At 36.8% G+C, this 13,680-nt stretch overlaps 1 protein-coding gene across 1 annotated transcript; it reads left to right on the forward strand.

The window, feature by feature from the left end:
• On the forward strand, nucleotides 1-9,618 carry LOC131942610 (sodium/calcium exchanger regulatory protein 1). Its single transcript, XM_059302496.1, has 5 exons — nucleotides 1-130; nucleotides 4,754-4,854; nucleotides 7,188-7,375; nucleotides 7,843-7,944; nucleotides 9,444-9,618. The coding sequence occupies exons 2-5, from the start codon at nucleotides 4,782-4,784 to the stop codon at nucleotides 9,498-9,500; spliced, it is 420 nt and encodes a 139-aa protein (XP_059158479.1). The 5' UTR covers nucleotides 1-130; nucleotides 4,754-4,781; the 3' UTR covers nucleotides 9,501-9,618.
• The last annotated feature ends 4,062 nt before the right edge of the window (nucleotides 9,619-13,680 follow it).

The raw sequence follows: 13,680 nt of genomic DNA on the forward strand, positions 1-13,680 counted from the left end.
GTATAAAAATAGCGCATCGCACGCGCTGACGTTGTTTTCCATCCAGTCACCACAAGCGCGCAGACGATACAACGTCATACGGACAACGACTGAGTCGAGCAGGATTTAACTGATACAGCATTTTGTTTGAGTAAGTGATGGTGTTGTGAGTAGATTAAATAGACTTTTTTTGTTGAAAGCTATCAATGATTTAGGTACATTCTGATAGGCGTGCGAATAATCACGAAAAACAATTACTAACGACATAAAAATAGCCATTCAATAGCTTGTGACCGTTTTTAGGTTGCATAGTATGTATAAATAGACTTATATATACATATGTGTGTTTGTGTATGAGTATGGGTGTATATATGTAGGTATATATATATAGTGCCTATATATGTGTACGTATATATATATATATATATATATATATATATATATATATATATATATATATATATATATATATATATATATATATATATATACAGTTAGCTTAGAACGCAATGTCTCTAATGTCTCAGTGTGGCCGACTAACCTTCTCTTACGTACACAAATAACCTACAAAAATTGTCGTATTTTTTACTGTGACATACTTAAGAAGCTGAAGTTACAAGTGTCTACTGCCGATGTTGTCGTCATGGTACGATGGTATGTTAGATATGTGTATACAATGCGGATACAAATGGAGGCTGTAGAAGTTAAGAAAGGGGCGATCAAATTACTTTAAGCTTAGTGCTTTAATTCGTTTTCTTCTTGTAGCGGGATGTGTGGTGTGAGATGTGGGATCTGTAGTGTGCGATGTGTAGTGTGGAATTTTTGGAATGTGTGTTGTGTTGTGTGGGATATGGAATGTGGTGTGGGATGTGTGGTGTGGGCTGTGTGGGGTGGTTTGGAATGTGTGGGGTGTGGTGTGGGATGTGCGGTGTGTGATGTGGTGTATGGAATGTGATTATCAGTCTTTTCTGACACCGACAAGCCACCTCTCTGTCTTAAGTGCAAAAGTGCATCCAGTGACAAACTAAACTATTTAAATTTCTTGTTTTGCATAAATTATAATATGTTTTTGCATTTATTTATTTTAAATTATTTTACAAGATTGTCTTTTTTTAAAATGACGTCATAGCCTTCTCCGCAACATTAGTATTTTACCTTTTATGAAGCCTTCTATTTTCAATACTGATATGGTCATTTTGAACACATGTCGGGTTGCCTACTTTAAATATTACATGATCAGTTTAGCAAACAACTGATTTCACCCACATTAAGGATATCTATTTAACTTACTAAATGGAAATATATTTTAACACACTAAATTGGCTCTTGTTTTAATCCAATAAGTGGCCAATGTTTTAACACACCAGATGGCAATCTATATATATAATTCTCTTCTTCGAGCCGTTAGAAAACAAGCTGCAAACGCTCTCCCTACCTCCCCACCCCTACATGGTTTTAGTGAGCTGTGTTCCCTCTAAATGTTTACAAGCAGAGCCAACGATTTTAAACGTAGGGGGGGGGGGGAGGGGGGGGAAGGAAGGGGGGGTTATGGTCCTTAACGAGCTACTTATAGTGTTTTAAAGAAATATTTTCAGTGTCAGCGTTGGTACTGTCGAATTCACAAATTATGAATTATTGAAAATTAGAAACAACTAAATAGCGGCGTATGTTATGCCGCGGGCCGGCTCGTATATTTTAATCCACTAAATTGGCTCTTGTTTTAACTCCCTAAACAGCAATCTGTTTTGCAGTTTTGCCCCACTAATTTTGGCTCTTATTTTAACCTCCCGCCTCCCAACGAGGCCATCTGTTTTTACCTCCTACCGCTGCTGTTTTACGCGGGACTTATAAATAAATAACCCCAGCCCACCTTTGCGCTTCTCTGACCTCTGTGTTGATTACTAAAAAAACTGCAGGTAAACTACATTAAAGATTATAATTTGTTCCTGACAGCGTGCTCGCCATATTTATTTTAGACTTTACCTTTTGACTTTCTCGGTACCTCCCTGTTGTATGTAAAGTAATTTTTTTTTAAATCTGACGGTCTATGTGGCAAGTGAAATAGAGTTGCAGTAACCTCGGTATTAGAAGATTTAGTGTGGTAAGCGCTATTATCAGCCACCTTTGTTTCCATAATGTGTCTTAGGTACACTTCAGAGCTGGGAGGGGGGGGGAGGCTCAGGGACGTGCTGCTGTTTAGAACCTGCTATTTGAACTCGAGACTTTCAGGTCAGTAGTCGTATGCTCTACCATCCGACCACGCCTTCCCCTTCTTCTACATCTAAATAGAGGGCCGGTACATAATTTTGTTCTGAGACATACTCAGTTCCTTTTTACTTTTCCGGCACCTCTCGGTTTCTCAATATAGAGGACGCTAACGTACAAACAGTAGCTTCCCTTGTTCAACTAGTTGCATCAGATACCTAAATCATACACGAAATCGTCAGGTGATATGTCAAAATAAAGAGCATAAGGGAATGATTTTCTAATGAACTGAGGCTCAACAATACACATAGAATATTTAGTACTAGTTGTTTGTCAAATAAGTAACTGTCAGGATTTGGAGACGTAGTATGCTGAGGTAGAGTTTCTGATTTTAAAACTGAATTAAAATATTACAAACTTAGACATAAAGCTCTAAAATGTTAACCTTTAGCTTGAAATATGCAGGAGTAACGATTTAAAAAGCTAGTGTAAATTTAGAAAAGATAGTAACGCTGAAAAATGCAGACCACTCAGTCGCATTTATCTCCCCTTCTCATCACATCCTGATGTTGATATTTTTTTTTTTTTTTTTTTTTGCTAAATGTCTAAAACCAGGCTTTAACAATTTTTAAATAAAAAACAGGCGGTCTTTAAATGGCTGTCTCTACATTTGTATTATATATATATATATATATATATATATATATATATATATATATATATATATATATATATATATATATATATATATATATATATAGGATAAAACTCTCTATTCGTCACTATTGTTTTAGTCAACTGAAGATTCAATATGATTGATTAATTCTATAGGAGAGTCTTTACTTTCAGCTGTTTGCGATGTCACACTCTCACCCGAGCCACTCCTTTCTATAAAAAGTCATACCCAGTGGCGTCACTTGGTGGGTGACACCCTTTGTTGGTAACCCAGACTGTCCCCCTCCGCCAACCACTAAACATATGATATACTAAAACTATAGGGAATTTTATGTCAACCGGGCTGTGTTCAGTCTTAAAAAAGGCATTAAGTTAACTGGAATATGCAGACCTTATTGTATTAAAATTGTTTATTATATTTTATTTTGGTGTCACCCTCTTGGGTGGTGTCACCTGGTGCGTTTGAAACCCACCAACCACATCCCGCCCCTCTTTGTGACGCCTCTGGTAATGCTCTATGACTAAATATCCCATAGAAAAACAAGGCTGTTTGCAGTTAGGCTACTTAGTGCAAGCTTAGACTTTGCATCGTTTCTTTTTTCTCGGTAAATGTTTTTTAATACACTCTCACATGCAGACACATACACACCGTAACATCCACACTCTCCAACACACACAGACTCACATACACTCGCCCACGCACACACACACACACACACACACACATACCAGCTCTACAGCATCATCAAATGCTGGAACAAACACACGGCAGAACCTAAACAAACAATACCGCCCTACAATTGGCTCTCGCGGTCTTACTTCATAAACAATGAACGGTAACTCTAGCCCAGGAACCGTAACTCATCATCTAATATCTTCACCTCAGCTAAACAAAAAACCGGATACTTGGCTTTCGTTTCCTAATTATCAGTTTTATGTCAAGTTACAGATACATCCATGATTTATAACCATAATTATGACTTCTAACCCCAGTACTATTTCATTAAATTTTTTTTTGTCCCTTACAAGATGAAACACAACACCTTCAGCCGTCCTGTGGAGTACGTGGTATTCAAAAAGTAATTATCTCAGCCCAACTGAATATCGAACTTAAAAAGTTTAAAGTAGTGATTAGTGTTCTCATTACAGGGGCGGGGTCGGAGGGGGGAGAGGAGAGAGAGAGAGAGAGAGAGAGAGAGAGAGAGAGAGAGAGAGAGAGAGAGAGAGAGAGAACAAATAAAAGCATAGGCATACGTGTAATTACTTTAATATAATTTTTTTTCCAATTATTTTTTTTTTACATTTTAAAAGTTCATTTGGAAACTAATTAAAGCCGAGACATCTAATTTAAGGTTTACTATAATTAGTTTTTAAAACAGATTTCGAGATAATGTCTTTTAATACTACACACCCACACTTATATATATACATATATATATATATATATATATATATATATATATATATATATATATATATATATATATATATATATATATAACATAAATGTGTTTATATATTTATTCATTTTATATATAAGCATACATATGATATATATATGTATTTTTATATATTTATTTTATTATATATATATATATATATATATATATATATATATATATATATATATATATATATATATTTATATATATATATATATATATATATATATATATATATATATATATATATATATATATATATATATATATATATATATATATATAATGCATTTTAAACATGTGTTTATCTATGTGTGTTGGCCTATATTCTGCAACATAACCCAATGATCTACATCAAAGCTATACGTGAACATCCCAACTTTCACTATGATCTCAGCACCTTGTGACCCCTAACTCAATTGTCCAATTGTTCCATCCCTCTCGTGTGGCAGGCTGTTCGAGACGTGAGACCAGAGCATCATGGCCCAGTTCTGTGGCAAGTGGGAGCTGGTGGGGAGTGACGACAACTTCTTCAAGTACATGGAGAGTGTGGGTGAGTGGTCACGTGGTGTGGGGAACACATTTTGATTGGTCGGGTTGGGTATTGGGGAGGAATTAGATTTATTTTCAATTTTTTTTTTTAGAAATGTTTTGGGAATTTGGTTTGGGTGGTCGACTAGGGTTCTGCTTTAGCAGTTCTGTGCATGAAATTGTAACGGGCGAAATCCGGAAACTTGCTGAATAGTACTTTAATGTGTTTATTTTTTTTTACAACAGTTTCACGTGGATCTACTTGAATTAGCAATATCCCTTTCCTTAGAGCACGTCAGTAAATGACGTCTTGATTCTATCTATGCTAGACTGGGGTATACTGGCTTAGGTGATAAAGTGTGTTTAACAATTTCTATAAAGTAGGGGGGGGGGGGGGGGGGGGGCAAGAAATACCGTATCTCATCGCATACAATTTAACATTTCGTTTTTTAGTATGAAAAACATGTTAGAAAAGGGGGTTATTGAAAAAAAAATTACATTATCTTGGGAAAAAAAACGGGGAAGGGTTAAAAAATATGAATCTCCTCAAGAGCAATCAAAATTATATTAGTACTTTTATCTGGTATCGCTACGTTAACCCTGGCCGTAACAGAAGCTCTAACCTTAACAGCGATACCTGCAGTCAAAAAGTGTCCATACTATACTTCAGTTTCCTGCTGAAGAACATTTAACGTAGCATATTTTAAATGGTGGCCCGCTGTAGGCAGGCTCAATCTTTCCCTCATTTTTTCTACCGTAATAGCATCTGCAACGCTCAGTTCAGCAATGTTGTAATAGAAACCAAATTTCATTTGTGGCAAAAAATAAAATACACATCAACTGTCATATACGACGCTACATACGATGCGAGATGGTCTTCTGTTGTATGTGATGTGGTAGATGGCCGCCTATCGTATGTGGTGGAGGGTCACCCAGTATATTCGTTTTTTTTATATATGATGCGATTTAGGATCATCAGTAATAGGTAATGCGACAAAATGTTTCAATCTTTTAATGCCAGATTTCTCAGACCTTGATCTAATTTGAACCGTATTGATCCCACACAAAGCCATCTGTTTTATTTTAATTATGTAATACAAGCTGATCATTGATCACAGATGTGCCTTCAGCCATGAGCCCTAATCCCTCGTCCCTAATAAAAGCTAATTGCCTCATTATATGAGATGTGTGTTGTAGCGCTAATGCTAGCTTTATAATAACCGACATTGTTTCCATACAACTGTTACATAATAATGTGTACGATAATGTTTTTATATCCACACTTCGCTCTGCCCACAAATTTACTTTGACCAACTTTATTACATTTTGTTCTGGCAGAGTTTATTCTATCAGGACGGGAAGAATAGCCAAAACTTATTGTAGAAAAGTAATTATTATATATTAAATAGTCTTCAGCCTTAACAATATTTACAAACCTTAATAATGGTTTTAGTATCTTACAGGAGACGCTCATGTATATGGAAATTTAACTTTCGCTATATGGTGCATCAGGCCATCATTGCAAAACGCCCATAGTCATTTCTCAAAGAAATGACGCCAAGGCATTTAGATAATTATTACCTCTTCACCTTTCCATCTCATAACTAAATATCAGACCCTCTCCTATCGCCCCACCTACATGCGCAATGAAGCTTTCAGAAATATAAATATGTGAGTGGCGAGAAATCGTACGTCATTCTCGGGTGTTGAAAAAATGTCGCTTTTCTGTTGCTGCTATCGCATATGGTTCCAACGAGACATTACAACTCCACGTGTGGTTGCAAGCCTAGATGTGGTATCAACGCCACATCGGGTATCAACGCTACATCTGGTAGCTTCCCTAGATGTAGTTGCAACGCCACACGTGGTAGCAACGCTACCAACAAATGCCTAGTCAGATCAACGTTCTGGGCTTTCATCATAGCCATTAGGTCTGGCCCAACAAAATAAACTACGAGCTGAGTGCTTGCTAATTCTATCCCCCCCCCCCCCCCCGACTTTATACATAAGAAATCGCAAGTGTACTTTTAAAAGCATTGCATGTGCACCTGTTTCAAAATGTATAAACTTGTCGTGTCATTCATTCACTCCAGCGTTTAACAAGGCAGTTTCGAGAATCAATTTAAAAAAATAAAACAACTAAACATGCACCTCCTCTCTCTTTTTTCTTCTTCTTTTTTTTTTTGTATTGAGTCTCTCACTCACCGTCGTTGTAATACATCCACGTGATGTTATAATGCTATAAAATACAAATAGATTCTTCACGTGCCAACCACCTTGCTTCACTCACCACATGCACCGTGTCTACTCCACCACCTCACTTGACTTGCCCATGTTTACATCTTCCTTACCCAGGCGTGAGTGAAGAAAAGAGGCAGCTAGCCAAGACGGCGTTAACTGCCGGGTCCAAGCTGGTCCAGAGCATCTCGCGAGACGGGACCAAGTGGACGGTCGGCGTGGTGACCAAGGAGGGCGAGAAGGCTGACGTCTACACGGAGGGGACTCCCACAGAGGTGTTCACGCTGGACGGCAGAAAGGTCACGGTGGGTGTCAACTTCCTGTTGTGTGGCATTTTGGGAAATGTTGTTGAAAACACTGCTGTTGGGTTCATAGTTCATTAAGGGATTTTGTAATTCACAAATACACTACAAACGACGTCGTGTAATTATCAGAGGCCGATTAGTTTGAAAGTTTGGTGTGGGCGCGAATTCATGTAATTGAAAATACAGCAATAAATAAGAAATGATGATACAAAATATAAAAACCACAAATATCCTTAGATTTGTTTTGTTATAGGCCATATTGTCCCATTAAATATTCCTAAATTATTTTAGGGAGGAGGTAAGGCGGCAGCCCTCTCTCACAAACCACCCCTAAAACCGACGATGCTTGCTTTAATGTTCATCAAACTGTACCGTTAGCAAACAAAAACATAAGTAGAATTAAAATGGGCTAGTGTAGACTTAACAACAGACTGCCCCTTTATTACCATAATTGTTGTTTAAACCAGGCTGTTTACAGTCTCGAGGGCGATAGTCTGGTGGAGAATCAAAAGGGAGACGGATTCGAATCCAGAAATGTTCGAACGGTCAACGGGGATATACTGACGATGGTGAGTCTAGTGTCATACCTATATCTTACACCTTTGTTATGTGTATATGTGGTATAGTGTTAAATGTAGTCTACACCTTTGTTATGTGTATATGTAGTCTACTTTTATACCTGCCTGCCACACCTTTGTTATGTGTATATGTGGTCTAGTGTTATGCTTGTAATTGTATGCTACACCTTTGTTATGTGTATATGTGGTTATTTACTAAGCTAGTCTGTTGGTCATGTTACAACATTTGAGTCTGTAGTATTAAACATGCCTCTTTGTCAAATATGTAAAGTTTTACCTATTGGCTAAATTATCTGTCTGTTGCACAACTTTGACTATTAGAACTATTTGTTAAGTCTGTTACATCTCCTAGACATTTCATCATATATCTTCCACTCGATACAACTGAAATAACTAATCCCAACGACAAAATATTTCATTCAGTCGCTAGTTTATTTTTTCGCGTAAACCTCCTAAAATAACGAGAGAAAAAAAAACGAATGTTCCATAACAAGAGAAATATTTTTTTCTTTCTATATTTTTATGCAGATTGGACCATCAATCAAACAGCGGAACTCTTCTTTGTTGAAACAACTGTTTCTCTTGTTCCTAACACAAATGTTTTAGCAGCGAACGTGCTTCCCGCCATATGTCCGGTTCAGTTCTGTTTCAGCCCGCGGTCAAAACCTTCTGGCGAATAAACACATTATGGAATCCTTTTAACTTGCGTCACGTACTGGGGGAGAAGGGGGGGGGGGGGGAGAAGCCGAGTATTTTACAGAAAATACATCATTACTACTTATTCGTTAATTAAATAACGAGTTTATTACGAACAAATCAATTATCACATTTTTATAGTTTCTTTCAGATATTGCCCGGTAAAAAAATAACTGAAGGAAACACATACTGCAAAAGGAGTGGATTATTGTTAACTAATCTATACAGAGGCGTAGGGACCCTTCCCGGCGCCCGGGTACAAAACAAACCTTCAATTTGGCGCCCCCTCAGGAGCAACCTTTTTCAATTTGCACCCCCCCCCCCCCTCAAAATTTCGATTTGCACTCCGCTCAAACTTTCAATTTGCCCTCCCCCCCCCCCCCTCAAACTTTCAATTTGCACCCCCCCCCCCCCCCCATTTATTTGTTATATTTATAATTCAAATCTGCAGCTAAAATGATATTTTAATTTGTTTTTCAAACCCATTTTGGCGCCCCGTAAAATCGTAAGTGACCCCCTCCCCGGGAGAATAATGTCCGAAAGAAACACTGCTGCGTACATAGCGCAGATTTGGTGAAGCCATTTCATAGTCGTGGACATTTTCTTAGCCATTACCGAATTTATAACACCCGTCGGATCTTCAGTTAATTAGCAAAAAACAATTTCTCCAAAGATCGATGATAACACGAGTACAAAAAAAAACACGAATGTTATAGATCTCTAGAAGAAAACCATAATGAAGTGTAGACCTTGGTAATTAATTAATTAATTAACAATTTTTTTCTCTCCGCCAGACGCTGACAGCAAACGACGGAGTCTCCTGTACAAGAACGTATAAAAAGGTTTCCTAAACAGAAGATCACCTTAGTTTTTTTGTCTAATTATCAAGATCATCATTCTTCACGTCGTGTAATCATACTCGTAATTAGAACTAATTAAACAATAAATGCAACGGATAGTTATAATCAATTTGTTTTTTATTCGATTTTTACTTTCTCGTATAAACGAAGTATAGAGAAAGTCTTGTAATCGTGCAAAAAAAAAAATCGAGATTTTTACAAATCTCGACGTTTCACACCTCACTGATACGGAAAAACATAATTTTGCAATCTTGTCCGTATGTCTGTGTGTCTGTGTGTGTGTGTGTCTGTCTGCCTGTCTGTCTGTCCGTGTGTAAACACGATAACTTGAGTACCGTTACAGCTAGGTTGATGAAATTTCATATATAAGTATTTAATCAAAATCGTAGATCCGTATCAACTTTTGAGCGATTTCCGATAACCGGAAGTGGTACTTTTCCTACTTTGAATTTTTCAAAAGCCTATAACTTGAGTACTATTTCAGATAGATAAATGAAATTTCATACGTAAGTAAAAGATCTAATTCTCTACCTTCTATTAAATTTTGAGTCATTTCCGTTGAATGGAAGTAGTACTTTACGCTACTTCCGATTTCTCAAAAAACTAATGTAAATTTTAAAAGTAATAATAATATTGCGCACTATTATGCGCTTTTTTATTTGGCGTTCACTTGGTGTGCAATTAATTTGTCTACGAGATTTTATTCTATTTTTAAAACTTTAAGTATTTAAAATGGATTAAAAATCATGTCTATAGCCCGAGTTCCCATCCCCTGTTATTTTATATAAAAACATTCGAGAAAGTTTAGGGGAGATCACTCCCGGTTTATTTAAAGTAAATTTTCTGTTTTGTCTTTTTAATTTTGCATCCTATGATTAGTGCGAATAGTTAGTACGAGCCGACCCGCGGTGTATCATACGCCGCTATTTAGTTGTTTTTTTTTTTCTACTTTTCAGTAATTCATAATTTGTGAATTCGACAGTACCAATGCTGCCTCTGAAAATATTTGCTTTAATACACTAAACCCCCCCCCCCCCCCCCCACGTGAAAGCAGCCTCCTCTTAGTTACCTCCTCTAAGTTTAAAATCGTTTCAAACTAAATTATCTGCCCCTAATAGCCGTCACCAAACCCGGCTCCACGATTGTTTTGTAAATATTTAGCGTGAACCACAGCTCACCAGACCATGTGAGGGGGGGGGGGGGGCGGTGATAGCGATAGAGAGGAAGAGAGGGGACTGTAAGGCGCGCTTGCAGCTTGTTTTCTAACGTCTCCCAGAATCACCCCAAACAATTTTTAATTTTTGGTTTGGTATCACTACTCTTCCGTACTATTTTCTTATTTCAACTGTACAAGACATAGATCTAGTTTTGACCGTAAATGTTAAGATATTTTCATTTGGTGTCAGCTAGCGTTGCCAGGTGTCCAGTTTTGAACTGGACAGTCCAGTATTTGAGCAGACTGTCCAGGATAAAATAAATATAAATACTGGACAAGTATATGAATAATACTCTGTTACCCCCCTTCATCTGCTTTGCGGCATACCTGAGAAGGGAAGGATGGAAAGGTGTCCAGTATTTTCGGAAAAGGTATCTGGCAACCCTAGTGTCAGCCGGCGGAGAAAGTCCATTACTACCACATTGATGACGAAATAAATTATAACTTTAAAGTAGCTAGCTATTAAGAAGAAACAAAAACAATGGATTATTATTGGTGGTATCACTGACAATCACATTTACTGAGGTAAGGGCCACCAACAGAGTTTCTTTCAGGCATCTACCGCCCACCCCCTACCCGAACTAAATGGAATTTATATAGGAAACATACTTTTATCAGTGTCTGCCGACCCCCCCCCCCCCCCCCCCGGAGAGAAAAGTCTGGAAGGAACAATGACCGCCAACCTAAAACCTCCAGTCCTATGTCCAGGAGAATAGTTTTTTCACCATGTTTGCACGTGTAGCCCAAGCTTGTTACACAAACAACAAACAGAGAATTACGATCATCATTGTCGTAAGTTGTCAGACTTAATGGCGGAACAGTTACTGCCATCTTTTCTAACTGGATCAAGCTATACTGGAATCTCTCCAACACACAACAGAATACGTGTGCCAGATATGAAATCAAGTCAAACATGACACCATAATATGGATAAACATGACACCAAGCTATACACACAACATAATATGGACAAACATGACACCAAGCTATACACACACGACATAATATGGACAATTATGACACCAAGCTATACACACAACATAATATGGACAAACATGACACAAAGCTATACACACAACATAATATGGACAAACATGACACCAAGCTATACACACAACATAATATGGATAAACATGACACAAAGCTATACACACAACATAATATGGACAAACATGACACCAAGCTATACACACAACATAATATGGACAAACATGACACCAAGCTATACACACAACATAATATGGACAAACATGACACCAAGCTATACACACAACATAATATGGACAATTATGACACCAAGCTATACACACAACATAATATGGACAAACATGACACAAAGCTATACACACAACATAATATGGACAAACATGACACCAAGCTATACACACAACATAATATGGACAAACATGACACCAAGCTATACACACAACATAATATGGACAAACATGACACCAAGCTATACACACAACATAATATGGACAAACATGACACCAAGCCATACACACAACAGAATCTCTGGGGCAATAGACAAGAGATATAGACAAAAACAAGCAATCTTTTCAGTTTAACCTTTTATTTCAGCTGGGTATGTGATACACATTTCAATTTGATACACGTAAGACTTGCATACATCAACTTCTTATATTAAGTCTTACATACATCCAATGTAAGTCTTAACAACAATACCTACATAATTAACAAACATCAACTACCTTAAGTCTTGCAAATATCGACTTGATATGTGTATGTGTACAAAAATATGATCAAAAGATCAATAAAAAAACTATGTTTTCTGGTGCTTAAGGAAGAATCTACGTATTTTAAAAATTTCAACTACCATAAAAAATTATGCTAATCAAAGTACACACGTTAGTGGTAGCGTGAAATAAATTTCAAAAGTTTATAGTAAATTAATGTTGGGTAATGTTAAAAAAGTTTGGTATTACTAAACCCTCAAGGGTTTGACAAAAGGTATAAATGCCTTCTACATGATTGACCTAAACTAGAGCTGCATCAAATCTATGACAAGTCAACCAATCAAATGGTGTGGTCATCTACCAATCAAATGATGTGGTCATCTACCACAAGGTAACCAATCAAATGGTGTGGTCATCTACCAATCAAATGGTGTGGTCATCTACCAATCAAATGGTGTGGTCATCTACCAATCAAATGGTGTGGTCAGCTATGACAAGGTAACCAATCAAATGGTGTGGTCAGCTATGTGTGAGCAAACAGGTGGTGTAAAAAAAAAAAGGTCACCACCCAGGTGAGTTCTAAAGGCCTAGGCCCAGCTGCTTTAACAGTGAGCTTCAAAGATAAAAAATTGATCTCAAAAGTCATGAACTCTACACTCCGCTTGATTATATTTCACATAACGCAGTTGATTAACATAGAAATTAATGACACTTGCATATATTATAGTACAAACGGACAAGCCAGAAACAACAAACTTCCAAACCTGCCAAATTTTTTACTGAATGCAGTGCTCTTTTGTGTAAGCCTAAATTAATTTTTACAAGGTAGATCTAGATGACTTGATATTAGATTTCATTTAATTTAAAGAATTTTTGGAATGATATTGCATATATTTCTGTTTAATCAGAGATATATTCTGTAGTCAGAGATTTTTGGTCATGAAATGAAAATATTTTAAAACTACATTTGAGCATATAAAAAATTGTGTGTTCAAAAACATGCACAAACACAGCATACCTGGTGTAGAATAAAAACATGTTTTAGAAATAAATATTTCATAAATATCCTATGACTTCACTCAGAAATAATATTATTATCAATTTAAACATGAGCTTTCCAGCTCATAAAAAGCTGGTAATGAGTTGCAATTTCTGGCGTGGGAAATATTTCTTATCTAAAAATGGGAAATATTTCCCACACCAGAAACTGCATATAGCTAAATTTGCCAAAACTGATATATTTTACAAATTCTTTGAT

Source organism: Physella acuta, unplaced genomic scaffold (genome assembly GCF_028476545.2).
Source record: "Physella acuta isolate Inbredline_101_S28 unplaced genomic scaffold, ASM2847654v3 ptg000414l, whole genome shotgun sequence".
NCBI lineage: Eukaryota > Metazoa > Mollusca > Gastropoda > Physidae > Physella > Physella acuta.

Excerpts from the sequence above, each read along its gene's own strand:
- LOC131942610 (XM_059302496.1), top strand. The coding sequence starts at position 4,782 with ATGGCCCAGTTCTGTGGCAAGTGGGAGCTGGTGGGGAGTGACGACAAC. Across the intron at positions 4,855-7,187 it reads CAAGTACATGGAGAGTGTGG|GCGTGAGTGAAGAAAAGAGG; the intron begins GTGAGTGGTCAC and ends TTCCTTACCCAG. Across the intron at positions 7,376-7,842 it reads TGGACGGCAGAAAGGTCACG|GCTGTTTACAGTCTCGAGGG; the intron begins GTGGGTGTCAAC and ends TGTTTAAACCAG.